The 26,428-nt window shown below is 45.7% G+C and overlaps 1 protein-coding gene across 2 annotated transcripts; it reads left to right on the top strand.

Annotated features, from left to right (window-relative positions):
* The first annotated feature begins 1,349 nt into the window (after nucleotides 1-1,349).
* NEK9 (NIMA related kinase 9) lies at nucleotides 1,350-26,428 on the top strand. 2 transcript variants are annotated; one of them, XM_062624234.1, is made up of 23 exons: nucleotides 1,350-1,667; nucleotides 2,080-2,109; nucleotides 2,875-3,052; nucleotides 6,031-6,086; nucleotides 6,965-7,035; nucleotides 8,890-8,995; nucleotides 11,590-11,721; nucleotides 12,630-12,740; nucleotides 13,330-13,394; nucleotides 14,340-14,390; nucleotides 15,448-15,640; nucleotides 16,867-17,011; nucleotides 17,940-18,140; nucleotides 18,543-18,589; nucleotides 19,430-19,585; nucleotides 19,960-20,068; nucleotides 20,613-20,774; nucleotides 21,150-21,320; nucleotides 21,551-21,610; nucleotides 22,176-22,366; nucleotides 22,599-22,763; nucleotides 23,305-23,517; nucleotides 23,895-26,428. In XM_062624234.1, the coding sequence occupies exons 1-23, from the start codon at nucleotides 1,479-1,481 to the stop codon at nucleotides 24,015-24,017; spliced, it is 2,925 nt and encodes a 974-aa protein (XP_062480218.1). In that variant the 5' UTR covers nucleotides 1,350-1,478; the 3' UTR covers nucleotides 24,018-26,428. The 2 variants fall into 2 exon arrangements, with proteins under 2 accessions (XP_062480218.1, XP_062480226.1); XM_062624242.1 differs by lacking the exon at nucleotides 2,080-2,109 and having other exon boundaries at nucleotides 1,353-1,667.

Genomic DNA, 26,428 nt, shown 5'->3' with positions numbered 1-26,428 from the left:
CTATTCTGGTTTTCTACAAATGGTGCAGATTCCTTAGTCCCATTTCTGTCAGATTTTGCCATCTTGATTACCATGATTATTATTAGCCAGGTACTCCCCTCACAGTGGAGAGAAATCCTTAGCAGAACATGTCTGAGCTTTTTCATATGTTCCTTCAAACCCCTTCATTCTAAAACTGACATGCTGTCTTTGCTGCTTGGAAGGACATCTTTGTACAGAAATAGTTATGATGCACAGTAAATAAATTTTGATGGGTAAATTACTTTTAAAACAGGATCATATCATGCTGAACAGTTCTTTAACCTTCTCCACACTGTAAGGAACCCTGCCTGTTATTTCATGCTCTGAGCAATAAAGTGTCTTCCTGAGGTAGTGGGATAAGAGCTAACCGGGCTTTGTTGTACCTGTCCTTAGGGGTTTCTTCTTCAGGTCCTGCCATCTCCTGCAAATGTCAGATCCCGTGTTCTGAAGTGAACATTCTCCATTGTTCAACTCCGCTTTCCCATCTGTGGTTGTGCTGCTGGCCTTTGAAAACAAAATATTGAACTGATGATGATCTCTGAAGAAAATCAGTCTCTCACTGAAGGCTAATGTTGCTAGTACTTCTTTACAACAGAGAAGTTATTGCAGCTCCAGATAGAAAATGTTATTTCTGAAGTTTTCATCTTGGTTAGAGAGAAAAGTCACAAACCATGAGTGTCAAGGTAAGGGACACTGCTACCTTTTATTAATGGTGTGAAATGTCTATCCACTGCAGGTGCCTTCATCTTCCCAGCAGACCTCTGAGCCTGGGATACAGCCGTGGTGTTTGTTGGGGTGTTTCAGTAATGCATATAGTGCGTGGTACGGTTAAGCAACAAGAAAAATTAACATCTGTGTGCTAAGAAACAGTAATGACTTTTTGGATGGAAATCAATTACTTCAGGCAGTTTTCCATAGATACCATAGAATCACAGATTTGGGTTGGAAGGGGCCTTAAAGATCATCCAGTTCCAACCCCCCTGCCATGGGCACAGACACCTTCCACTACACCACGTTACTCAAATCCCCGTCCAACCTGACCTTTTTGATTATCGAAATATAAACTGAGAGCGTTTAAGGAAAATAACCTTGAACTCCTGACTTCTAGGGAAGTAAAACAACGTCTCTGTTTAGACCTGAGGTGCTGGTGCAGGCTTCTCGCGGTGGCGGGAATGGGTCAGGAAGAAAAGGTGGAGGAGGCTCCGGCAGCCTGCGCTTCGTTCTGGGTTCCGACGATGCCCCGTGCCCTACTACCGACACGGGTACCGGACACCCCTCTACCTCCAGCGCATTTTGGAGCCGCTCGCGGCAGGCGGGGCCCGGCGGCCTCGGGAGGCGGGAGCACGGAGGTCGTCGCGGCGGCAGGAAGCGGTTCCGGGTCGTGGTTGGGAGCCAGCATGGAACCTGTCGGGCCTCTCTGAGGGAGAGCCGGGCCATAGCGGGGCCGCGCCACCGCCATGTCGCTGGGCGAGTACGAGCGGCACTGCGACTCCATCAGCTCTGACTTCGGCAGCGAGTCCTCGGGCAGAGGCGGCTCCCGCGGCGGCGGCGGCTTGCCCGGCGAGCAGGAGGAGCTGCATTACATCCCCATCCGCACCTTGGGCCGCGGCGCCTTCGGCGAGGCCACCCTCTACCGCCGCACCGAGGTAGGCTGCCCCGGGGGCTGGGCGGGCCGGGCCGGGTTGGACCCCCACCGGGCAGCGGGAGAGAGGCCTTCTCGCCCTCTCCACCTTTTCCTTCTCTTTCTCCCCCGAGGAAGGGGTCTCGGGGGCTGCTCCGAGGACCGCTATCAGGGCGAGCGGGGCGGTTTCCGGAGGATGGGTGCTTGGAGGCGCCGGCGTCTGAAGAATCGCAGAGGGGCTCCCCCCGCGAGTGACAGCCCCGGCAACAGCGCTGGTGCGGAGCGGTGACTTCGGCCCTCAGTGTCGAGGGGCACAGGGTTTGGGTTTTGGCATACTTGAGTGCCACCAGTCTCTTGGTCACCTTAAAGTTTCATAGGGACATACGGAGGCTCTTCTGATGCTAATAGATTCCTCATTTTTCTATGTTTTATTCCAGTCACAGAGGACATGGGGGCATCTCATACAGGTAATTCTCTTGCGTGATCAGCATTTCAGCATAGTCAGGGGAAACTGACTGAAAAGCCAGTCCTCCCATTGCTCCCAAGTCCTTTAATCGCATTCAGTTCAATTGTAGTTGTGGTTTTTAGTGGCTGTCAGAGAAGAGCACTTGACTTGATTCCCAAGGGAAGTTCTTCAGGCTTTTTCCTGGGGGAAGGCCACCCTGAGGTGACACAGCTCAAACAGTTGTAGGTGAACACTGTTCCCTGGGCAGATCACTCATAGCGTGTCTGACAGTGTGGATGGGCCCAACAAGGTCAAACTAAATTTGTTCTAGTTTCCTTTTTCTTTCTTTCTTTCTTTTTTTTTTTTTTTTTTTTTTTAAGATTACCTGGGTATTTTGGGGTACTTGTAATGGCTTATGGCCAGGTACAATATCTGCAGATTTGGGATTGGAAATACACTGTTTTCCTTTTATTGAACTGGAGTATGTCTAGTCTTTATTGAAACAAAGAAAACTCTGTGTCTTTCCTTGGAAACCTTGTTATACGGCTTCTATGGTGAATTTCCTCCCCAAAGGAGTGCTGGCCAGTTAGAAAGATGGCTTCAGGCCATTGCTATTCCTAGCAACAAAAAAAAAAACCTTTAAAACTTACTGTTGTGAAGAATCTCTGTCTGAAATCTGTAAGAGGTAAAATCTTTTTGCCTTTCCTGAAATTTGAATGCCCTGCTATAAAGGCACATACTGTTCTTAGTGGCATGGTTTGAATTAAAAGATGTTTTTGTGTTTCAGGATGACTCACTTGTAGTGTGGAAGGAGGTGGACCTGACGCGGCTGTCAGAAAAGGAGCGTCGCGATGCCTTGAATGAAATTGTGATCCTCGCACTGTTGCAGCATGAGAACATCATCGCGTACTACAATCACTTCATGGATAACACCACGCTGCTGATTGAGCTGGAATACTGTAATGGTGAGACCCCCTAATCCCACTTACAAACAGGCGACTGCCACATTGCTGTGCCATCCTCCTGCAGAACCTGCAGGGAGTATTCCTGGGATGTCCTCTAGGGAGCAGAGGAGAATTCTGCTGCATAGCTCCTGAAGATGGGATTGAGAAACCTTCTGACTGATTGGTGCTTCAGGTGCCAAGGAAAGAAGCCCAGTAGTTAGTGCAGGCAGTTCAGGCATTAGGTGATTTCTGGAGTCGGTGCAGTGGAAGAAGTGGGTTATTGGAATATATATTTCTACTGCATCTTGCTGTGTTCTTTTAGGAGGACAGTGGGAAAAGACTGTGAGGGCCCTGCCAGTACAGAGTACTGGGTTGAGTAGGGCTGTTTCTCAGTAGCATCACTTAAAAAGACCCCTCCATTTGGCAATTATAAATCAAAGCTTAAAAAAGCTGTAGTCAGGACTTCTTCCTGAGTTGTGGTATCAGCTTCTACATTTACCATAAAAATATATATATAAATCTGGTCCTTCTGGTGGTGGAGAAAACTTTACAATTCCATCCAAGAGTAATTCACATGGTATTGTTTGGAGTTTGCAGTGGAAACAGTGCTAGCTGAGATGGAGAGGTACAAGGATTTGATGTGAAGGTGTGAGTAGCAGCTGCTCTTACACAACTGGAAGAGGAGGTGATATGCAGCTGGTACGGCTGAAACAGAGTACCTACCTAGAAATGCAGTATAGTTCCTATTTGGATGAGTGGGACTGAGTATCCTCTGTGTGTTTGGGGGTTATGTTAAGCCTTGGCTCATCAGCAGAAACTTTTTTTTTTGGTGGAAGTGGCAATCATCATGTTGTAATCATTTTGAACAGATTGCTTTCACTGGGAGAGGTTGGAAAGGACAGTGGAGTCGTGCAAGGTATTCTAGAGGGGTGTCAAACACCCTGTTTGGCAGGTTAACCAAAGCCGTTTCTGCTTCTCTGCTTTTTGGTTTTATTCACAGTGGAATCCGGTGCAAGAATAAGGGAATGTTAGCTCTTCAATGCACCATTTATTTTAGGAGTACTCTGTGCGAGTTATTTAGCTGCTTCAAAAAGACTGTATGCTTAGGGCCATTATAAGTTTCTTTGAGGTCGTAGAGAGAAGCTGCATAGTACTGATGTGTGTGCGTGTTTGCTAATGTCTCTAAACAGTTTGTTTTACTCTGGGACAACAACCAAGACGTGTATATGGCCTGCATTGCCTGAATATGCCTAAGTGGTGTAGAACTAGAAACATGAGAAAGAGGGAATCACATTTAGACTTACAGATATTGGTTCTGCCAGTGTGTTAATAGTTGTTTACGTGGCTTTTCTTAAGGTGTACAAGTCCAAGATATTTATAAGTCATTTTTAAAGTAAAGCTGAACTAGTCACTGTCAGACACCCTCAGAATCCAGAGTTCTGACTGTTTAATTGGCACATCTGTCTTGGAGATTTAGAAAAGACTTTCAAATTTAGGTAGATTTTGTCCCCGTTTTACAGGGGAGAAAGTCAAGTTACTGATTTATTTGCCTATAGTTCTGAATATATATATCATGGTACCATAAGACTTGGATTTATCATGGGATATCATCAGTAAATACATCTGAAATCTATTTGGGAATAAATATCCTACAAAATATGTTTGCTGAAGAGAGAACCATGTGAAAGAAGGTAAGATGTGATTAGATTAAAGAAATAATTGGTTCTTTTTAGTATGTGTGCGTAGACATATTGGTTATCTGAGTCGAGCTAATTTGCCTCCTTGTGTAAGATTTTGGCAACGTAGTACCTGTTGTTCTGCTCTGGTTCAGAAGAGCTGTGAAAAAGATGGCAAAAAATAATAGATGAGGGACAGGATTCACTGAAAGCCTGAATAGCCTAAATTGCTAGGAAGAGGGTTCAGAAGAAGAGGCAGAAGTGAATACTTTGGTTAAATTGTCACTGTGATTTGTAGATAATTTGCAAATGTGAGCATAAGGCAGAAAAGAGAAATGCTGAGAGGTTATAGCAAGGCTGAATGAGAAGAAATTAAGCAAAGGGAATCTTAACTAGAATATAGTAAAAATCTCACTAGTACAGAAAAAAATCCCCTGAAGAGGAAAAGGAGCCATTGCAACCATTGCTTGGATGTCTTCAACTTGACAGGCCCATGGAAATACAGCAGAAAGCTGTCTTGCACCATACCCATGGGAATAGAAAGGGCCTGGCGGTCTGTAGTATTAGAATATAATATATGATAATTGGAAAATGGAATAGCAACAGGATGTGATCAGAGATTTGGGGTTTACTGGTAGGATACTAATCTGACAAGGAATCTTGCTGCCTGGAGCTCTCAGCATCATTTCTTTCAGCTCTTTGATATTCAGTCTGCCATCTTGAAATTATGAGGTGCCCCGAAGAGTCTGCTGATTCCAGGCTTCTGTCAGTGATGCTGCTGTTGCCAAGGCCTTCTGAATTCTGCACTGATGTGTTTGACAAGGCAGATGAAGGAGAAAGGCGGGTCAGAGCTGGGCAGTAAGTGGGGAAAGGCAGCAACTTGTGCTTTCAGGGACTATCTGAACTTACAATTATTTTCTTTCTCCTTTTTAATGTATTACATATTTATATATAACGCTGAGCAGGACAATCTCTCATAACTTGGTGAACAGGTTATAAATGTTAATGTATTACAGGAAGCACTTACAGGTAAAAAGTAGGGATTGCTAGCCTGTTTTACAGATTCACTTTTCGCATAGTAGTGAATGGTGGTGTTATAGAAGAATCATCGCTGCTTAAGCTTAGATATGCCAGTGAAGTTCTTATAAAAATCTTAATTTTGTGAGTGCCTGACCAGTTTAAGTGAGAAGTGCTGAGGAAGAGCTGTTGTGATTCATCAGATCCCTTAGGAGATTTGAGTATTCCCAGTAGTACCTGAGCAGAGTAATTGCTACCATTAACCAAGATGAACCTCTCTGTCTTCTCATTCACTTCTAATTACAGGAGGGAACCTCTATGATAAGATTCTGCGGCAGAAAGACAAGTTATTTGAAGAAGAGGTAATTGGACTTGTTTGAGGGAGCAGTGGGGCTGGACTAATGTTCTGGGGATTTGCCTGGTTATGCAAGTATACAATATCTTTTCCATGGTGCTGGTAGGAGGGAATTTCTGTGTATGTCTGGGACTGGCATCCTTCTCTCCTGTTGAACATTGCAAGCATTTATGGACTAATGAAAGGTTTTTTATTTTCCTTTTTGTCTGTCCATAAGCAGTATAAGCTTGGAAGGGAGGAATAACGAATGAAAGCGCTCAACTGACTTTGGTCAGCTTCTCGTCTTGGCTAACATTTAACTTTAAAACTTCTTCCTGTGTTTGTTCCTAGTTGGTACTCAACTTCTCTCTCTTCTTAAGCATTTTGTAGGTTCTTTTCTGAGTAATTACCTTGAATCTGTCCCACCATAGACATTTATTTTATCCTTGTTCCTTTTTCTCTCTATTTTTTAAACTTATTTTCTGCTATCTGCTTCCACCTCAAACTGAGGTGGTTAATGATTATTCTTATTTATCTTACATAATGACTTTTAAGGCCTTCTGTCTCATGGGGAATATTAAATGGTTACAGTTCATATGCCAGAAAGCCCAACTGTAGATCTTTCCCAGATGGTTGTCGGCTGTCATTCATAAGTCTTTTCACTCACTGAATCCTGTGACGCTTGTCAGGACAGACACTATGAATGGCACTAAGACAATCTACCTTTGGAATGTCTTTTCAGAGATTTCCAAACCAGGAAATTCTGTATTTTCATACTCATGTAGGAGCATCTAAATGGTCCAGTCAGGACTTTCTGCTGTGACTCTGTGACAGGGACATACGGGGTTTGGTATTTTGTTGGGATTTTGCAAGCCTCAAATAATGCTTTTCTTTCGACCTTTGCAGATGGTTGTTTGGTATCTCTTTCAAATTGCATCAGCTGTGAGCTGCATTCATCGAGCAGGAATTCTTCACAGGTAAGTGTGGCATGCAGTAATGCTAAGGTAATCAGTGCTTTCATTGGAGTAAGTGCAGAAATCCTTTAAGTAGCCTTTGCTTCTCTGTTTAAAGCAAGCACTGAGCATCTCTCCAAAGCATAATTGGACTGCCTAGATGTTAAGTATCCCTTCTGTAAAGAATTTATTGGGCTGGAAACAGTCTTGTGATAAACATGCAAGAAATTTCGTATATGAGATAGAATTGCTGTCTTTGATGCTGCCGCTTTGTGAACAAAGAGTTAATACATGCAGGAAGGAAATAAATTGGCCCTTTATTGCCATAGCACATAAATGATGTTTGCTAAAGTGGGTAGAAAGAACAGTTATCCCAGGCCAAAGGTACTTCCTACCCTCTCTGCAATAAATAGCTTCAAACCAACATGGATGTCCTTCTGTAATTCCTAGAAGCTAACAGTGATGAAGACTTTGCATTGGTGCATTGCTGTAGTATAATCACTGAGATTTGTCCTGCATTTGGCCGAATCTCATTTCTTTGGCCTGTTATTTAAGGAAGTAATACATCTTGTTAGCTTGTAATGGTAATTTTGACATTGACTGAGATTTCAATGAGGATATAATTACCTTTTTCTGTTGCCCTTTTCTGTTTGGGAGGGATAAATTTTATGTCTCATGTGTGCTTCAAGGAGGCCATGATGTTCTGTGGAGTACCACGTGTGGGCAGCTCTTCCCAGCATGGTTGGATTGTGTGCCTCACAACATCCTTCTCTAACTGAGCATAGCCATGTGAGGAAGTTTTCTGTGGGATAACATCCTGGTTGCTGCCATGCTGAATCTTTGCTAGTTGGAAGCCTTCCTAATGGAGGGTTGGTACCCTACACTTGACAAAGTAGTGCCTAAATTTTTGGCCTAAAGCAGATGTTGTGTCTGTCCTGCTTTGCAGTGATTTCCTGCTTACCACATCTGTTGCCCATCTTCACAGCAGGGTTCACAGTCTAGGAACTTGTGTGGCCCCAAATCCTTCCATAATAACAAATTGAACAGTTATTTAAATGTTTGCAGTGATTTCCTTCTGCTGCAGACATTGTCAGAGTGACCCAGGACTTTGCGATGCCCCAAGTGGATGAATGCAAAGTGCTACTTTACTTGATGTCCTGATCTACACTGGGAAGTTGTTGGTACGTTAGGAAAAGGGGGTGTTATGAGGTGTTGGCCATGGGAAGCATATCATACTGCAGGGGCTTCCTCTCCGTATTTACAGCCTCTTGTATTGATCTCTGAAACTACATATAAATTATTCTGTCTGGGAGAAAGTGTTTTCAAGGAGTTTCAGAATTCAGCATTTTTGATCAGTGTTTTGATTTTCTGGGTGTAGTATGTCATGTTGTAAAGAGTTGTTCTTGAGGCTTGAGGTAGAGGGATGTTATGTTTAAGTTCTAGAGTGTCGTCTGCTTCACACTCTCTGTGTTTTATTTGCATACTTACATATTCATGCATACATTTATGGTTTTGGTAAGCTCAGTGACTCCTGGCTTAGGTCTGTTTATAAAACAGGAAAAATAGGACTGCATAATGACCTTCATACAAGATGAGACTGAGAGGGGGGAAAGAGCTATCTTTGATCTGTGGCCTTTATATAGGCGTCTGGAGCCTGAGCTGTTTAGAGTGTGTCGAGTTTGTTCAGTGGTTTGATAAAATATGGATAACTACAGTTACTGCGCCAGTACTTGGGATCAAATTGCCTTTGGAGAGCTCTGTGTGTGTGAGAGAAAATAGAGTAGCAAGTACCTCATTTTGGGGGGAGGTATAATAATGTGTGGAAAACTGAAATCTGGAGATACATTGGTGTGTCTGCATTTCTTTTTCTTCTTTCAGAGATATAAAGACATTAAATATCTTTCTAACCAAGGCAAACCTGATTAAATTGGGGGACTATGGGTTGGCGAAGAAGCTGAACTCTGAGTACTCTATGGCTGAGACTGTGAGTATCTGCTGCCTTTGTGTGCAAACTTGAGGTGTGTTTTTCCTTCATCTCTGCATGCCTTGCAGAAGATCAGGGATGCTGTACATTCTTGCTGGTTGTTTTCTGTAGTTTTCCTTTCACTCTCCTCTCATTTCCCTCAATGTTACCTTACTAACATTGGCATAATTGCTGGTGTGTTGTAGCCTGAAGTTATCCTTGTTCTCAGGTTGCCGTTTGGAGGTTTTTGTCTGTGCAAAGCAGTAGTAGACAAAGATAAGTGCCACTTGTGGGCATGGAATTGTGCCAATATAGCCATGCTAGACAGCACTGCTTTTCTTTCACTGGTACCTAGGCTTGGTACTTCCAAAGGTGAATCTACATTATATGACGGCAGTATTGCCAGAGGTGCAGGGAGAGCAGTACAGTCATATCCGTATGGCACTATTCCTCTGGGTGAGTTAAGCCCAACTTAGCAAATTAAATTAATTTGGTCATGCCCCTGTACTAATAGGAGTATTTTACCTCAGCTGGATCTTGGGTAGTTCAGATGTGCTTGCCTGTCATTGCACTGTGCCATAGATAGATCTCCTGTCTCTTTTAATATTTGGATTCTGAGCTGAATTACAAAGAAGCAAGCAAGGCAGTTGTGCTTCTTAGAGTAACCACAGATATAGTCTATTGGTAATGCTCTTGGAGGGGGACAAAGCTTTCTTAGGAGAGATTAATTCTACCAGAAGGCTGTCAAGCCTGGCTTTGTTCCAGACCCTTCCAGAAAGTGTTTTTGCAGCCAGAGTTAATAATACAGGATGAACTCTGTTGCAGGCACCTGAAAGGCTTGGCTTGGATTTCCCAGCTCCATAAATTTCTGTGATGAGCTCTAGGCTTAAAAAAGGAGACATTGTCTCAAGCTCCTATCTGCTAGAGGCCTTTATTATAGTTTGGGATGCGAGACAGCTTGCACTTCCTCTTACCAGACCCTATTATTACATTTAAGGCAAGCTATTGGTGTTCTGTTAGGATGTGTAGTTAAATACTTGCCAACCTCCTTCCAGAACATGCATGCTACTGTATAATTGCACAGTCAGTGGGAACTCAGGGCTACTGCATAAAGCCCTTGCAGCAAAACGACTTATGTTTTGTCATATTTTTCATGGCCACCTGGCTTTGAAAGAAAGTGCGGTCTGTGCTGTGAATTTCCAGGTTTGGTTTTGCCTGGTTTGTGTGTGCATCTGCACATGCAAGCTTTTTTTCCCCCTTTTTCACTTCAGAAAAATTTTGAACGACTGATCTTAAATCATCTTTCATTCTGTATGTGCTGGGTGTGCTCTGGGCTAGTTGCTCAATTTGCTATCTAATGGCCAGTGGCAGTCTGGAAGTCTTCTTTTGTGAAATGAGTGCAGGGCATGTTATTGTCCGTATCTGTAACAGTCAGATTATGATTTTGTAAAACGTTTATGTCTTGCTCACTAACTTGGATTTTTCAGTTTATCATTCCTTCTCCCATTTACCAAAAAAGATACAGAAAATATGTGTCAGTCTTACAGAAAGCTTATGTAATGCTTTGCTTAAAACAAGGCTTAGGTGCAGTGTCCTAGTTCTCCATATTATACTGTGCTTCTAAATGTTCCTGTGGCTAGGACTCCTCTAGCTCTGTGGCTGTCACACTCTGTAACAGGAAATGAAAGGGAGGTAGCAGATTCTGAATGTACCCATTAGGTATCTAGTGTACTAGAAGAGCCTAATGAAGGGCAAGATTCCCTCAGAGCTTTGCTGAGAGACTTGAAAAGAGGGCAACTATAAATATTTCCCCTTCTTCTGAATTCTTTCTCATTTTACTTTGCTGTCTAATTCCTTGCTAGGGAATGAGCTCTGTTCATCCTGCACCTTTATTCTTGCACCTGTCATGTTTGTTCTGTCTCGAGCAACATCCCTATTTCAGTTGTACCTGGGAAGTTTTCAGTATTTAAGTGCCGGATTTGGGGATTTTTTGTGTGGTGGGGGTTGTTTATTTTAAACCAGTGGTTTTGGAAAGCCCACTTCTGAAGCCAAAGCCTTTCAGGTGTGACTCAAGCCACTTTTTAACTTACTGAGCCAAAAGTAACCTCTTTTTCATCAGAGACAGAGTAGCCTTTGCTCTGGCAGTACCTTGTGATCAGGAAGCGTGTCTTCAAATCCATGGTTGGAAGCTTTGCTAGATGCTGTTTTCTTCAACCACTTATGAGGGTTTCCATATGCCTGGTCAGTATGTAAGCCCCTGGTTACCTCTTAAATGTAGTATTTTTAAGAGAGGGGCAAGTCCTTGCTGTGTTCTTAAGACTATTACTTCATTGAGAAATACATAGCACATCAGGGGCTGAGCAGAGATCCAGGATCTTCTTAAGAAACAGAGGCACAGGCTTGTGGATGAGAAGGGAAGAAGTGTGCTTCTTTTTCCCATCGCTCAGCATGTTGGTGGGGTGTGTCGTATGTGTCACTTCAGTGCAATGTCAGGGCTGCATCTAGCTCTGATGCTCATGGGCCTGTGTGAACATGATGGATACAGAGCTCCTGAATTGAAGGCTGCTGGATCATTTGTAATTTTTGAATGTTTTTGTTTTGTTTTCTTTTCCTAGCTGGTGGGAACTCCATATTACATGTCCCCAGAACTCTGCCAGGGTGTGAAATACAACTTCAAATCAGATATTTGGGCTGTGGGCTGTGTCATCTTTGAGCTGCTTACTCTGAAGAGGACCTTTGATGCTACTGTAAGTCTGCAGCCCAGGATGGACTGCATAACCTCATTGTTTATCAGCCAGAGATTCACACTTGGCTCATAGCTTTCTTAACTCAAGTTTTTCTTTCATTGTTGTTTAAATCTGCTAATTAAGAAGGCAGTGGCCTGGGAGTGCCAGAGAAAATGCCTGCGTGATTTCTTTTATCCTGCACTGCAGGTGCCTCTCTAACTTCTGCCAAACCCACCATAGTCTGCAGCCACAAGCTGTGCTAATCTGTATCACTGGTGTGAATGAACCATCCTTTTCTTTACAAGGAGGAAGTTAGTGATTGTAGTTGGTTGGTTTGTCTTCCCAGCATTACTAGCTGTGAATTTTCTGTGCAGGGTTCTGTAGCAAAAACTTGCAGCCTTCTGATATTATAGGATTTAATCCTGTTACCCTTTCTTGAAGTCTGGGTGCAAGAGAAGTGTGGTCAATCTGGCATCGGGAGGGTGAAAGGAAGCATTGCTGGCTGGTGTATATGATTTGCCAGCTTGTGCCATGAGATGGGAAAAGCTGCTAGCTACCATGGTGCGCGATGTGGTAACTGTTAAAGAGGCAACGTGAAAATGCCATCCTTTCCTGACTTCCTCTCATCATGGCTACCAAGTCCTCAGTAACTTTGCTGCTTGTGGGGCAATATGCTGCATAGGAGATTCGATGCAGAGAGAAACCTATCATCACCCTGCTGTTAGTGAGTCTGGTGAAAAGCTGGACTTTTCCACCGAGTCCCAGCTATCAGAGATACTGCTCCTGCAGGAATTATTATTAGGTTTCTGGAGAACTGCTAGGCAGGGAAGAAGGATGTGTCCAGATTAGAGGAGCAGGAAGAAAATAATAGTGGCCTGTAGCATCTCTTCCCATTGGACACCTTATCCAACTCCATGGTTTCTGCCTAGAATCCCCTGAACCTTTGTGTGAAGATTGTTCAAGGAAATCGTGCCATGGAGGTTGATTCCACTGTCTACTCCCGGGAACTGATCCAGATGGTGAATTCCTGCCTTGATCAGGTCGGTGAAATACTTTTAATTTTCAGACACCCCTTTCCAGCTGCCTGAGCCATGGTGTTCAGGGTGAGGGGGAGCAGCATGCCTATTCCAGCATGAGGGCTGTTGATGCAGGGTAATTTCTGTGAGGCCTGAGGCATCACTAAGGCTTCCTTCGGTCCTCTGAGAGCTTTGTCTCCAGATGCCATTCAGTCATGCAGGCTCTGGAGGAGTAGTGAGTTTACTCTGATGACAATTACTTAGTGGGCTGGCAGAAGCAATTATTTTGTGATGCAGTGCTGAGGAGGTGGAAGCATCATGTCAGTACAATCTCTTAAGGTTCTGTCATTCTGACTTTGACTCTTGTCTTTCTGAAGGGAATTAATTTCTTGAAAGCAAACACAGTATTGATACCTTCAGAGCCTGGAGGCCCCTCCTGCACATCCCCGGCATTAATTCCTATTCATCCCAAATACTTGAATGAATTCCTTTCTCTTTTGAAAGGAGTCAGGGAAGGAGGCCCATGCAGGCCTGAGTGATGTCTTCTGGCCCAAGATTTTGTTGTAGATGATGAGCGTTTCCCAAGGAATGACTTGTTGTTTGCTTCTTTTAGGATCCAGAGAAGAGACCCACTGCAGATGAATTGCTTGACCAACCCCTTCTCAGCAAACGCAGGAGGTAATTAGATGGTCTCGCGTGAAACTTGGAACCTGGTGTCGGGGAGAGCAGGAGTGTTTGTGCAGACTAGTGGTGTTTATCCTTCTGTAGCAAAGTCCTGAAGTTAATTTGGCCTGATGTGAGGCAGTTACTGAAGTACACTGCATCCTCTTTAGGGGAGAAGTGCCTTCTTGCTGTCCTGTCTTCTGGTCCAATATTCTGTTGGTGCATGGGTATGGTAAGAAAGGTCTCTGCACCCTTTCTCTTAGAAGCTATTGTATTGAGAACCTTGAGGCATCCCTTTCTGAGGCTCCTTTGAGGAATGCTGGTTCCTGCTCTTTAAATCTCTTTGAAAGAAGGGTCACAGAGATCCTCCTATAATCATGGGACAAGGCCTTTCAAAATACACACATCATGCAATACAGAGACACTCGCTTTCCCCCTTAGTTGTCTCCGTCTTCTGGAGAGAGTTGCATTGAAAATGGTCCACTTTAGCTTGGTTTGACCGTCAGCCTGCACACAGTGTCTTTTTATGAAAGGTGGATTGTTTGCATCCCACATTGGTTGCTTTGGGAACCAGCAGACTTAGTCCTTTATGCCAAATTCTTTTACTTAGTGGTCAGCAAAGTTTGAGTTTTGTCTTGCTGTATGCAGGGTTGAAAGCCCAAATCCTGGTAATGTTTAGCCATTTAAGGTCATTCTTGTGCAATCTGGGTATTGGTTGGCACCATTCTGGAATATGTGTAGTTTGTTGTTCTCAGCTCTCTTGGAAGCTTGGTAGCTCTATGGTACATTACTTCTGCCCTGTTTACTGTCTATTGCTGTGAGCTGGCAAACAGCTGTCACATTTCCTCCAAGAGGGAGCAGCTTCCCATTGGAAAGGAAAGCAGTCTGTGTGTGCTGCTTGTCAGCAAATTGCTTTGGGCAATGTTACTGTTTCCTAAAACGCGTTTTCTCCTTTGGCAGGGAGATGGAAGAGAAAGTCACACTGCTTAATGGGCCAAATAAGCGACCAAGGTAATTATTTGGGCATGTGTTTGAAAGGAAGTGTGGAGAGAACAGGTCCCCAGAGAGGAACTTTGCTGAGAGTGCTAGTCTGTGACAACCTTAATGGAATAGTGTAGGTTTCTAATTCCTAAATGCTAGGAATTTGACATTGTTGTTACATGGTAATTGTCCCATGTTTTATTCTGTCTTTTATATCCTGCTTATTTGTGTGGCTGGAGCCTTACCTCAGCAGGTCCAATGCAGCTCTGACCTGTCCTACTGAGGTTGTAGTCTTTACAGACTACATACCTGACAGTGTGATGTAGATCCCTCCTTTCATGCAGGTTACCTTCAACAGGAGGGATATGGCTGTCTGAATGTTGAATATCAAATGAATATAAATATCTTTCATAAAACCGGATATATGCAGAGGTTGCTCTGTGAAGCAGGTAGCTCCCGTGACATGTATAGCTCTTTCTCTGTTGAGCTGTTAGATAGAATTTGGTATTTTTTCCTCATAAACTTGGAAGTAATATCTGAACACTTTCTGTGAAGTGTTCCGTTTCATGAGTTGCTTGCAAACAGTCACAACTTTGGTCACAACTTCCATCTTGCAGTCTGCTTGTGAATTGATTCTTAACTGGATTGAAGAGTTATGGTTTTGCCCTTGGATAGAAGCCTGTCATTTAAATATAGAGGAGAGAGGGAGATTAGAAGCTTTTAGATGCTTCTGTAGTTTGTGCAAGATTTTGTGACCGTTGGTAAAGCTGTCATGTCTCACAAATGAGAACAGCTCCATGGCTATTCTGTGGAAGCCCATCATTTTTAAATAACATCAAACTGGATTGTAGGCTTTTTAAAATGCTTCCTGGAGGCTGCTTTCTCTGCTGCTCTGGGGCAGGTTAGATCCTGAGTTCTCTGTATAGCAGTTGAGGCCTCATGGCCACTCAACAAAAAGGAACAGTTGGTGAAGATAAAACCCATAAATGGTTGTGAAGGGAAAACTGCTGGACAACAGTAGGAAAGTAAGTGATGACAGTGAATGCAAACTCATTATTGCATGTGTGTTCTGGCGGGTCTTGTGCAGGTCAAGTACCGTGAATGAGGCTCCCATTGCAGTCGTGACTTCGCGCACTAGTGAGGTGTATGTCTGGGGGGGTGGGAAGTCCACCCCCCAGAAGCTGGATGCTATCAAAAGTGGCTGCAGTGCACGCCAGGTGTGTGCTGGTAACACTCACTTTGCTGTGGTGACAGTGGAGAAGGAACTCTACACCTGGGTGGTAAGTGAGAGAAATTGCAGGAAGGGGTAAGGGTGGGAGAGTCCAGATCCACTGCTGAGCATTGATGAATTTGTTAGAATCAGATGAGCCAAAAGCTTGGAAAAGGAGCAATTTGATTACAGTGACACAGTGAGGCCATCTGCTTTAGGACCCGAGTCTCAAGGAAGTTGTGTTTTGGAGAGAAGTTTTCCATCATGACATTTCCATGACCATCCAGTTTTTGAGGATTGTAGACAGTGGAGTGGTAGGCTTAGACACTGAGTCAAACATCTCTTACTCCCCTTCCTGACTATTAGGGATGCACCGGAGGCTTTGTGGTGCTCTGTCAGCTTTGCGTATTTTAGAGGAAGGTTGTCAGAGATTAGAACGGATGGGGTGAGTGACCCTATTGTAATACACATCATCTGAGAGGCAGCTTGTGGATGAAACCAGAGATGTCTTACATGAAACAACTCTGTTTTTTTTTTTATGATGAGTGGAAGTTCTGTGATAGTTTAAAGCAAATAAAAAAATGTTGGTATGTAAATGCATTTAAAACAGTTGAATCTAGTCTTCTCAGGCTTAGATGATGTTTTACATGGAGGGGTTCTGCATCTCCAGGCTTCCACAGGCTGTTGTATTGATGATACAGAATATGTTAAACCAGATTAGAAAATACTGGTAGGTGGCTGAGAGGAGAAAGAGATCCAAACAGGAGAGCAATTTAAAGTCATTTGGTAGGTGTTACTGCAAGAATGGCCAGTGAAAACTTCCAGCTGGCTATTAATATTTTAGTTTTAGCTTTAACATTACTCAGAGTTGTTTTGGTTTTCCTGTGGAATTGGTAGGTCTGGCCACTTCTGTGGCATTTGTTTCACGTTACGGATTTCTTTGCAGTCGTTAGGATTTAGAAAAGTTAGTCACAAAACTGAGGGATGAATTTCAGTCCTTCTGGCAGGGAATGGGTTCTGTAGCTTGGCAGATGAGAAAGGAGCAGGGATTCCTCACCATCTGGTGACCAGAGATAGGATCACTCCCTGCTAGTGCATAACAGGCTTGAAAGCCTGCGCTGCCATTTAGAATGTTGCCTGCTGTTATCCCACATAGATGACAGTCTATTCCCTGGAGTAGCTAACACGCTTTCTCTTTCTCTTTGCTGTCTTCCGTTGCTTGTTTGAGGTGCTCTAACTTGGGACCACCTCTGGGGTCATGGATACATAACCTTACCAGACGCTTCTGTCTTGCAGAATATGCAGGGGGGCACCAAGTTGCACGGGCAGCTGGGACATGGAGACAGAGCCTCCTACCGGCAGCCAAAGCATGTTGAGAAGCTCCAGGGAAAAGCCATTCGCCAAGTGTCCTGTGGAGATGATTTCACAGTGTGCATCACAGGTGAGAGCTGAAGGGCACCGCTGTCCCCTGGCTTTGCTGCATGGTGAGGTGTTTGCTGTCACAATAACATTAGCAGAGCGCACAAAGGAGATAGTCCCGTATGGTTCTCAGCCCTTAGTTTTGAGACTAGTAGGTGCAGGAGTGGAGCTAGGTCAATGTTATTATACAGAGGAAGATATTGACTCCCAAGAAGACTGGGTGTTTTATTAAGGATGTGCTCCTTTTTGGTGATGAAGCTGGGTGTTGAGCACAGCTCCCCTGTGGCTGTGCAGAGTCCCTGCTCTTACCAGTGCATGTGTTGCCTCCGCACATGCCTGTATTAAAGAGAGAGGAGCCTGAAGTGAAGGATGTAAATGTGTTTGAAACTCTTTCCAGACTGTGTGGGGAAAGACTCTCTCAGTGATGAAAGATGATGTGTATCTGAGATCTGCTGTTTAATTCAGAAAGCTCGAGACCTGGTAGCAATCTCTAGTTGTAACTCTGCTCCTAGATTGAAAGATGTGTTGTCAGTTATGGAAGAATTTGAATCTTGCTTGTCCCATAAAAACAGTTCTCAACAAGGTAGTTTCCATATTATTTTGCCAGTGCTAGAAAAGCAGAGGTTTCACAGAGATAAGCTCAGATGCTCAGTGTGCTGGAGGAGCGACTTAGGGAGCCACAGGATAAATTTGTGGGTTTCTGTTGAAAAAGGTGGCAGGTTTAACCCAAGAATTTTCGACACTGGTGGCCTGAAATAGGTGCAGGTTGTAGTGTAATGTCATCCATCTTAACGTGAACAAGAGAGGATTCCATAGTCTCCTGATGACATCTTCTGCACTGAAGAGGAGGATACTTAGAGAAAAGAGGTTGCTCTGGCTGTGTCAGAAGAGGTTAATGTGCAGCCTAATACAGTTTGTGTGTGTGACCAAGCTTCCATTGTGTCCTTCAGATGAGGGCCAGGTGTATGCCTTTGGCTCGGACTATTATGGCTGCGTCGGCGTTGACAAGGCTTATGGCTCTGAAGTGCTTGAGCCTTTGCAGCTGGATTTCTTTCTTACCAACCCTGTGGAGCAGGTCTCTTGTGGAGATAACCACGTGGCAGTGCTGACCAGGAACAGAGAAGTCTATACATGGGGCTGTGGCGAGTACGGTAGGAACCTAAAGGCACTGGGGCATGCCCGCTTCAGAAAGCGGGTTGGTGCAGGTGTGTAACGCAGGGCCTAAGTGGGGGCTGTCTGGTATACTCTGAGGATATATAGCAAAAAACATTGCTTCTTTTGGGCTTTCTTCCCTTGTAAGGATGGGGACCTGAGCCCTTGGAACTTTATTCTGGGAAGTTCTAGGGTGCCACTTGGCTTCTTTGTGGGTAGGGCACTTGTAGTGTGAGTGGGATTGGGTCACCTTGGGACTTGGCAGGCAGTGATGCATGTAGAGGAGCGGGTTTTCTAGTTCTGTAGGGAGATTCCTTTGGGGCTGTGGAGAGGCAATACCATTTCTTAGGGATGGGCATGTTGTAAGGCCTTTCCTCATTGCAGTGTTTTCATTGATGCAGGGCGCTTGGGCTTGGATTCAGAAGAAGATCATTACACCCCTCAGAAGGTAGGTCTGTGACTAATTCTTAACATCTGCATGGGCATAAACTCTGATTAATTGCTGACTGTTAATATAAACTGCCTGATGCTCAGGTGTGTTCTTCTGGCACACCTGAGAAATTAGAGTTTGTGAGGGTTTTAACTTTGCTTCCGCATTTCATTTTGCTGCATTTCTTCCTAGACATCATAGCAGAGGGGCATACTGCTCCCAGACAAGCCAGCATCATGACTTGGAGCTTCATTGCTCTGGTCTCCACACTGGAACTGGAAATGCCAAACTTAATGTGGTCGAAATCATAGCAGGAAATACCACATGGCATACCTTGAGTTTGTAGATGAAAGCTGCAGTAGTGCAAACAACTGGGAGTCTTTGAATTTGACATAATGAGTTAAAGATGAGTTGAAAGTAAAACCTTCTTGAAATGCAGTGGTAGGGGTAATGGAGGTAATCTAACCCAGTGGGTGTTAGAAACCACCAAGGATTTGCCAGATAACTGTGATCACACAGTATCACCCATACAGCACAGACCGAGCCCTGCTCGGTGGACTGGGGCTGGTGCTTGTAGACCCAGCTGGCCAGGATGCCTGTGCACCACGTTGCTATGCTGGCTCACTGGTGTCTGCTCACAAGATCTAGAATGCCTGGAATTTCGGCATTGTGACCAGAGTTTCAGAATGCTGTAGACTTTTCTGATATTCTTGTGCCTTCATTCAAAATAACTGCATTGGCTTTTGTCAGTGCCCAGACTAGCTAAACCACTGCTCTAACCCCATGTTTCCCTGTTCCAGCTTCTATGCAGTAGGTGTTGGGGTTTTGATTTTCTTGGGATATATGTCTTCCACATAGGTGGATGTTCCAAAGACCTTAAACATTGTGTCCGTTCACTGTGGCTGTGATGGAACTTTCCTGCTCACCCAGACAGGCAAAGTACTGGCATGTGGACTCAACGAGTTCAACAAACTGGGCCTGAATCAGTGCACATCAGGGATAATCAACCATGATGTAAGTTCATTTGAGTGCCTGGCTCCAGCTCCCAGCTGTATATTGAGGGAATGGAGGTTCTGTGACAGAGACAAAGCGTTCATTAGCTTTTGTGCCGATTTGGTAGTTCCAGTCCAAGACAGGGGATACTGGGATTGTGGGAAAGGGAATTTGTTTCTGTTTCCTGTCTGCCCTATGTCATACCTCGTAGTGAAGCAGACAGTGAGCTGCTCCAGGGTGATTTAGCCAGTGACATGGATTCTGGCAGTTCTTTACCATACCTGTGTTGGGACTGTCTAGGTTAATGTTGTGGTCTGCCAAGACATGCTTGAGTAGATTTTAGCTGATGAATGTGTGTATTTTCACTCTGTGTTTACCCACATGTCTTTTCTCAGACATACTGTGAGGTGCCATATGCCACTTCCCTTACTCTGGCCAAGCAGCTGTCCTTCTACAAGATTCGTACCATTTCTCCAGGGAAAACACACACAGCTTCCATTGATGGTGAGCCCTGTATATTAAGAAGTGAATGCTGGTTGATGGATTACTTTGCATAAGCTTAGCCCTTTCAGCCTGGCCCTTGACATGGAGGGTTGTGCTCTTGGTAGCAAGGCTTATGTCTGCTCCAGGAACCCAGGATTCCTGTTTCTCACTAGTGTGGCCTCTTGGCCAGTTGAAGCAACAACATCAGCTTCTGGGCCAGCCTTCCTGTTTCTTTAAAGGGGCAAAAAAGAAGAAAAAAGCTGGGGGCAAGAATCGTGCTGTGGGCTAGTGGAGGAATCATTTATGACTGACTTAGGCATTGCTCAAGTGACACCAGTAAGAGGGCTGTGAGGAGTCCCAGCGTCAGAAAAGGGGAGCAATGGGGCAGGTGTTCCCAGGCTGAAGCCATTCCTCTTGGTTGGCACTGTCCCCTCCCAGCCTGGCAGGCTTCTCCCCAGAGTCCTTCCTGGTCATAGGCTGTTACTGCTGGTTCTGTGCATGCATGGCTGCTTCCAATATTTGCTATGGGCCCTTGCTGTGACTGTCTCTTGGTTCCTCCTCTCAGAGCGAGGCCGCCTGCTGACCTTCGGCTCCAACAAGTGCGGACAGCTTGGTGTTGGGGACTATAAGAAGCACCTGGGAATTAACCTGCTGGGAGGCCCCCTGGGGGGTAAGCAGGTGATCAGGGTTTCATGTGGAGATGAATTCACCATAGCTGCTACTGACGGTGAGTGGGTCTTTGCAAAGTTGTGGTGGTTTCCTTTGAACTAGATGTGCAGGGTGGTTAACTGACTCCCACTGAGCGTTTTCCTACACTACCCCTATGGCACTGCACTGAAATAAAGAAATCTTCCTAGACTGGGGCTGTCTGGCCCTGTTAGTCCCAGTGCAGTGTCAAGTATTTGCTCTCCCTGGGGCTGCAGAGTGCTGGCTTGGTGGCTGCCTTTTAGATTAGTTCCAAGTTTGTTCTCTCAAGGGCAAAATGGAGCTGGTGGGTTAGATACTTTGGGATAGCAGTTACAGCAGAAAGGCTGTGATCCTTGTAGCAATTCCAGGCCAAGAGAGTGTGGGAATTGAGGCTCCTGAATCTCTCTTTCCTCAGACAACCATATCTTTGCCTGGGGTAATGGTGGGAATGGACGTCTGGCAATGACATCAACCGAGAGAGCCCATGGCTCAGATATTTGTACCTCATGGCCTCGGCCAATATTTGGATCGTTGCATCACGTCCCAGACCTGTCGTGTCGTGGCTGGCACACCATCATCATTGTTGGTAAGTGTAAGTTTAGAATGAAATTTTGGGATCTTGGTTATGACAACGTATTGCTTGTCAGGACCTTAACTATAAATCCTGCCTGGGAACAGGCCAAGTTGCTGTGGGAGAACGTGGCAAGCTCTCTTAAGCTCTAGACCTGCAACACTGGCTTTGTTGTGTGCCTTTGGAGGAGTTGTCTCACTTTCCATATGGCACTCTTAACTGAAAGTGTGCTTCTCTCCTTGCAGAAAAGGTGTTAAACTCAAAAACAATCCGATCCAACAGCAGTGGCCTGTCCATTGGAACTGGTGAGTAAGGTGCCCTGGGGAGCTGCAATTTAAGTCCATTCGGTGGTTATTTGGAGGGGGTGTGGTTTGGTGCTACAGCATGGTTTCTCTGCATTTGAAAGGCTTCACAGAAGAGCTCAGTGCAGGAAATCTGGTTGGCGCTGTGCATGGGAAGGGATGGACTGAAGCTGGGAAAGAGCTGAAACAGAGGAGAAGAACATGGATACGGAGAGGCCTTTGTAGTTGAGGAACTTCAATTTGACAAGGAAAAGCTGAGAGGAATTCACTGAAGGGAGCTGATAAGGAAAGGGGGGCTATGGGGCAGCTGCTGGAGAAATGGAATCTGGTTTCTTGGACCTGTGGGAGGGCTGGAGCTGAGAAGCTGTGAAAGGCTGCTGCACACAAGCCCTTTTGGGAGGCCTGCAGGTAGTATTAACGGATAAGCTGTTGAGGGAGATGTGGCTAGCACATGCTCTCACTGTGGCCATAGCACCCAAATCTCTGCATTTTCTCTGCTCCAGGTGGTGTTTGGCAACAGGAATAGCAGAGGTGGGAAGAGTATAAAGTTTTCATTCTTGTTTGTTAGTGGCTCAGAGCTGCACAACTGGAGGAGGAGAGGAAGAAGATAATGAACAGGAAGTGGAGACCCCCAATCCCAGTGGAGGCTTTCGGGGAACCATGGAAGCAGATCGTGAGCTGGGGGGCTGGATCAGCACTGCAGAAGCTAAGGGAGGCAACAGTGCTGACAGCAGCTCCTGCCCTGGCTGGCTGCGGAAGGTAATGTAGTTTCAGAAATGCCTTAAAATGGGGACCTAGGCTGGGAAAAGCACGTGGCCACTGCCACCTGTAAGAGATGATCTGAAAGGTTCTTAGCAGTGTGCTACAAGGGGAGCCCTTTAGTCCTCTCAGCCTTTTTAACCACAAGAGGGGGTTGGTGTGATGATTGAGGAGGTTAAGCCAGCTGCAGGAAGGCAGGCAGGCCTGGCAGTGCTGCTTTTTGTGTACCCAGGAGCTGGAGAACGCTGAATTCATCCCCATGCCTGACAGCCCCTTTCCCTTGAGCATGGCATCTTCAGAGCCAGAGAAGGAGACTCTCCCATACCAGAAACTTCAAGGACTCAAAGTGGCCTCTGAGGAACCCGTTGGATTAAACAAGCCCCAGATGGAGCCCTGGGTAATGTTACCCAAGTGAAGGTGTGCCTGAAGCTCTCAGGGACTGTAAATGGCAATGTCTGAATTATGGGGAGAGCTGAGGAGAGAGTTTTGGATTGGCCTAGTTTGTCTGGATGAGGAAGAGAGAGCTGTTGATATCAGTGATGGTGCTGCAGAGAGAACAGTTCACAGGAATCTAGAACACAAAGCTGGGGCTTGGCCAGATTGAAAAGAAGGAGATCAGTTCTTTGGAAAAATGTGGTTAATGAGATTGGAAAAAAAAAAAAAAAAGGAGGAACCTAGGGCCCAGACCCCTAACAGAAGAGAAATATAGAAAGCAGCCATTGCTGTGAGAACTAATAATAGGAAACCGCTGAGAAATTACAACCTGTGACACTATCTTATTCCAGGAGATTTCTGTACCAAGAGAACAGATCCCCAGCTTAGCAAAAGGGTGGTAAACCAGGTGGGTGTTGGTTGTAGGAGTACAGGAGCAGCTTTCTCAGAAGAAGGAGGACGTTAGTGGCACTCACCACTGGCCTGACTTCCCTCTGTCTCTGCAGCCTACTTGCCTGAGTCCAGCTTTGCCGTGCAGTGAAGGGAAGGCTGCACCTCCTGCTGCAGGCTGCATGTGCAGTGCTCTGCAGGTGGAGGTGACTCACCTCCGAGCCCTGGTCTTACAGTGTCTGGATGAGCAGAAGAAGCTGCAGCAGGAAACCGTTCGTCTAAGTGCCCAGCTCCAGCAGTTCTGCAGCAGGACAGAGGGAATGCAGCAGGTGAGGACTCCTCTGGGCTCACTGTGCTTGTGCGTAGATTGTGGAGGCTGTGCAGAAGGAAGCAGCTCTTAAGAGATGTCTTTCTTAGAACAGAAAGGGGGGGGCTTGAACATGGTGCCCGTCTCTTATTAGAGCTGCTGATGCAAGCTCTGGTAGTAGCTAGAGGAATGAAGTCAAGACCACAGTTTCCTGTGAGGAGAGCCCAGCTCTTGAGGGACTTGGGATCCCCCTTTCTTATTCCACATGAGAAGGGACAAGTAGTCAGATGCGGAGAGTCCCAAATGGCTGTGGAGAACAGTTAACTGTGCTATGTATGGCTCCTGGCTTCTTTGCAGCTAGTCCTAGAGCTGTTTGGATAACTGCTGTGTGTTTGGCAGGTGGAGTTTCATTCCAGAGGAACGCAGACAGCCAAAGAGGAGATGGAAGTGGATCCAAAACCTGACTTGGATTCAGATTCCTGGTGTCTCCTGGGAACGGACTCGTGCCGCTCCAGCCTCTAGTCTCCTGAGCCCACTGGGATTCATCTAACTTCACAGCACACTAACCGAATGCAGAGAGCGGCTTTCCTGGCTTCAGGTCACTCGCAGACAAGGAGCGAGGCCGGAGGCTCCAGGGCAGCACCCATGTACGTCTGATATGAACTAGGACTGAGTTTGAGAGGGGAAAGGCCGCTGAGCTCTAGGCCAGCTCAGTGATTGAAGCAGCAGCAGCTCCTCTTTGTACCTTATCTGTCAACTGCACACGAGGCAAAATGGCCCCATTATGGCGATGGCTCCAGTAGCGGCTTGTGGCCCTTTCGTTGTTTCACTGCTTCCTGGGAGCTGCCTTTGGGACCCCAGTATTCATCACTGCATCTCTAGATGAGAGGAGGAGACATGGTTTGTACTTAAGATGGCTGAACCCTAAGACTCGCCACCTTTGCTTCAGAGGGGCAAAGGACTGGGATCCTCTCCTCACCACATGGTAAGGCCCAGCTGGTGAGACTGCTCCCCTCTGCTTAGGGGCAGAGGGAGCAGAGAACTTCTCATTCTGGAAGCAGTGGAGATCTTCCTCTTAGGGAGATAATGGTAGACACCGTGTCCCTGGCCATGAGGCACAGCTTCTGGCCATGTGGCTGTTTCTAGTGGCCTGTATAGACAGAGTTTAAAGGCTTTATTCTGGGAGCCTAGAGCTTTCCACCTTCTGGGTAATACAGCGAGATGTGTGAATCATGTCGTTTTCAATAGCAGTAACAGGGACTGTCTGAGATGGGATCTCTAGCTCTCAGACTGCCTGCTTCCCAACCAGGTGACAAGTGTCTGGGCCTCAGATGAAGTCATCCCTTTCTTTCTCCAGCTGTTCAGCTTGGTTTGGGTGGCAGAGCATTCTGGTTTCTTGGCCTAAGGCTGTAGCTGCTCCCTGCTTGGCTTCTGTTCTGCTCAGCCGCTGGTGCCCACAGTCTGTGTGGGTGTGGGAAGAATCGGTGTTTGTCCACTCAAGTGTTTTGATGAAGCTGGAATGCAGTTTCTTACCCAGAATAGGTCATTAATGCCGTAGTCACAGGATGCAGCCTTCCCCAGTGACCATGAATGATCAAGTCTCTGTCTGGAATTCACCTTCTTTCTAGAAGCGAGAGGGTTTCCCAGGAAACTTGAAGATGGGAAGAGCCATGGTCTGATGATCAAGATTTCCTCATTTCTTGATAGAAAATGAGGTTAAGTTTTGCTCCCCTGAAATGTATTAGCAGATTGACTTCGAAGTAAGCTTATGGGCTTAGTAGGATACCTGGGAGCAGCTAGCCTCCCCTGCCTTATGTGGAGCCTCTAAGGAGTCCTGAGTACCTCTCACCTTCGCTGTGAGAGTGGTTTTCATGAGACTGTCCCCATCGGTGACATGTCACTAGAATTGCTTCAGGGCTGTTGCAATTGGATATGCTTTCACCTCTCCAGGACTGCTTCTTTCGGGAGACTGTTCCAGGAATGCCAGCATTCCCCATTTGTCTCTAGAGGTGGATGCCAAGCTATTTGCTTTTAACTTACCCTCCTTAAATACTTCTTTGGTGCCTATTGCTAGTATCTTGGAGCTAAATCAATTGCAGTCTCTCCAATGCAGTGTCCAGAGCAAGGATCGTACCTGTGTGCCCATCCGTTGTTACTGAAGGCAGGGCAGGAGGACAGCCCTCCTGGGAGGTGGTGAACATTGGGTGCCCTTGCCCTGCCATGCCGCTCCGTTGGCCTTGAGACTCTGCTTTCTTTTCTGCTGTGTGCATTGGAGCCAGTTCTCAGGTCAGGGTCCCGGCCTGAGAGTTGTTGCAGTTGGAAATGATGGAGTTGGTCATGTTGTGGCAGTGCCTTTGAGGAGTGAAGAGTTGAGCGTGAGCCATGTCCTGTAAGCAAGCATCAAGCTGATGGGAGTCGCTCTCCTGCAGTGCACTGCTATCCTCATTTCTCAATGCTCTGCAGTTGGGAAGCTAGGTGCACAGACTGGATTCCCTTTGGATCTAGTGGAGGATGAGGGTTCCTGACGGAGGATGCCCTGTGCTCTTCAAGCTCGTATGTGCCTTAGAGGATTCACGCTATCCAGGTTGTGCCTGTTACAGACCACGGATTTCACACCAGCCAGCTATGCAACCAAAAAAGCAGTTTAAAGCAGCACCTTTGTCTTGGGCTGGAAATAGAAGGGCAAGTGAGCAGAAGTGCCTTTTGAGCAGTTTCAAACGCTTTTTACTTCTCCCCTTCTTGCAGTGCTAGCTCCCTATATGTTGGTCTCCTGCTAGTATTGCTACTGAGTTGTTACAGTGGAACACAATTTATGCCTGCTTTGACACTGGCTGAAAACTAGTTTGTCATTGTCGGTTTTTGTTTTGTTTTGTTTTTTAAGGTTAAAGGGTGGAGTGGTTTGGAATTTCTGTTTAAATAAATGTTTAATCTCA

This window comes from Pezoporus occidentalis, unplaced genomic scaffold, assembly GCF_034315485.1.
Source record: "Pezoporus occidentalis ecotype Australia unplaced genomic scaffold, CSIRO_AGI_Poc_V1 ctg108, whole genome shotgun sequence".
In the NCBI taxonomy this organism is placed as follows: domain Eukaryota; kingdom Metazoa; phylum Chordata; class Aves; order Psittaciformes; family Psittacidae; genus Pezoporus; species Pezoporus occidentalis.
This window is presented reverse-complemented; position numbering and strand designations above follow the sequence as displayed.

Excerpts from the sequence above, each read along its gene's own strand:
- NEK9 (XM_062624234.1), top strand. The coding sequence starts at position 1,479 with ATGTCGCTGGGCGAGTACGAGCGGCACTGCGACTCCATCAGCTCTGAC. Across the intron at positions 2,110-2,874 it reads CATGGGGGCATCTCATACAG|GATGACTCACTTGTAGTGTG; the intron begins GTAATTCTCTTG and ends TTTGTGTTTCAG. Across the intron at positions 17,012-17,939 it reads TTTCACAGTGTGCATCACAG|ATGAGGGCCAGGTGTATGCC; the intron begins GTGAGAGCTGAA and ends TGTGTCCTTCAG.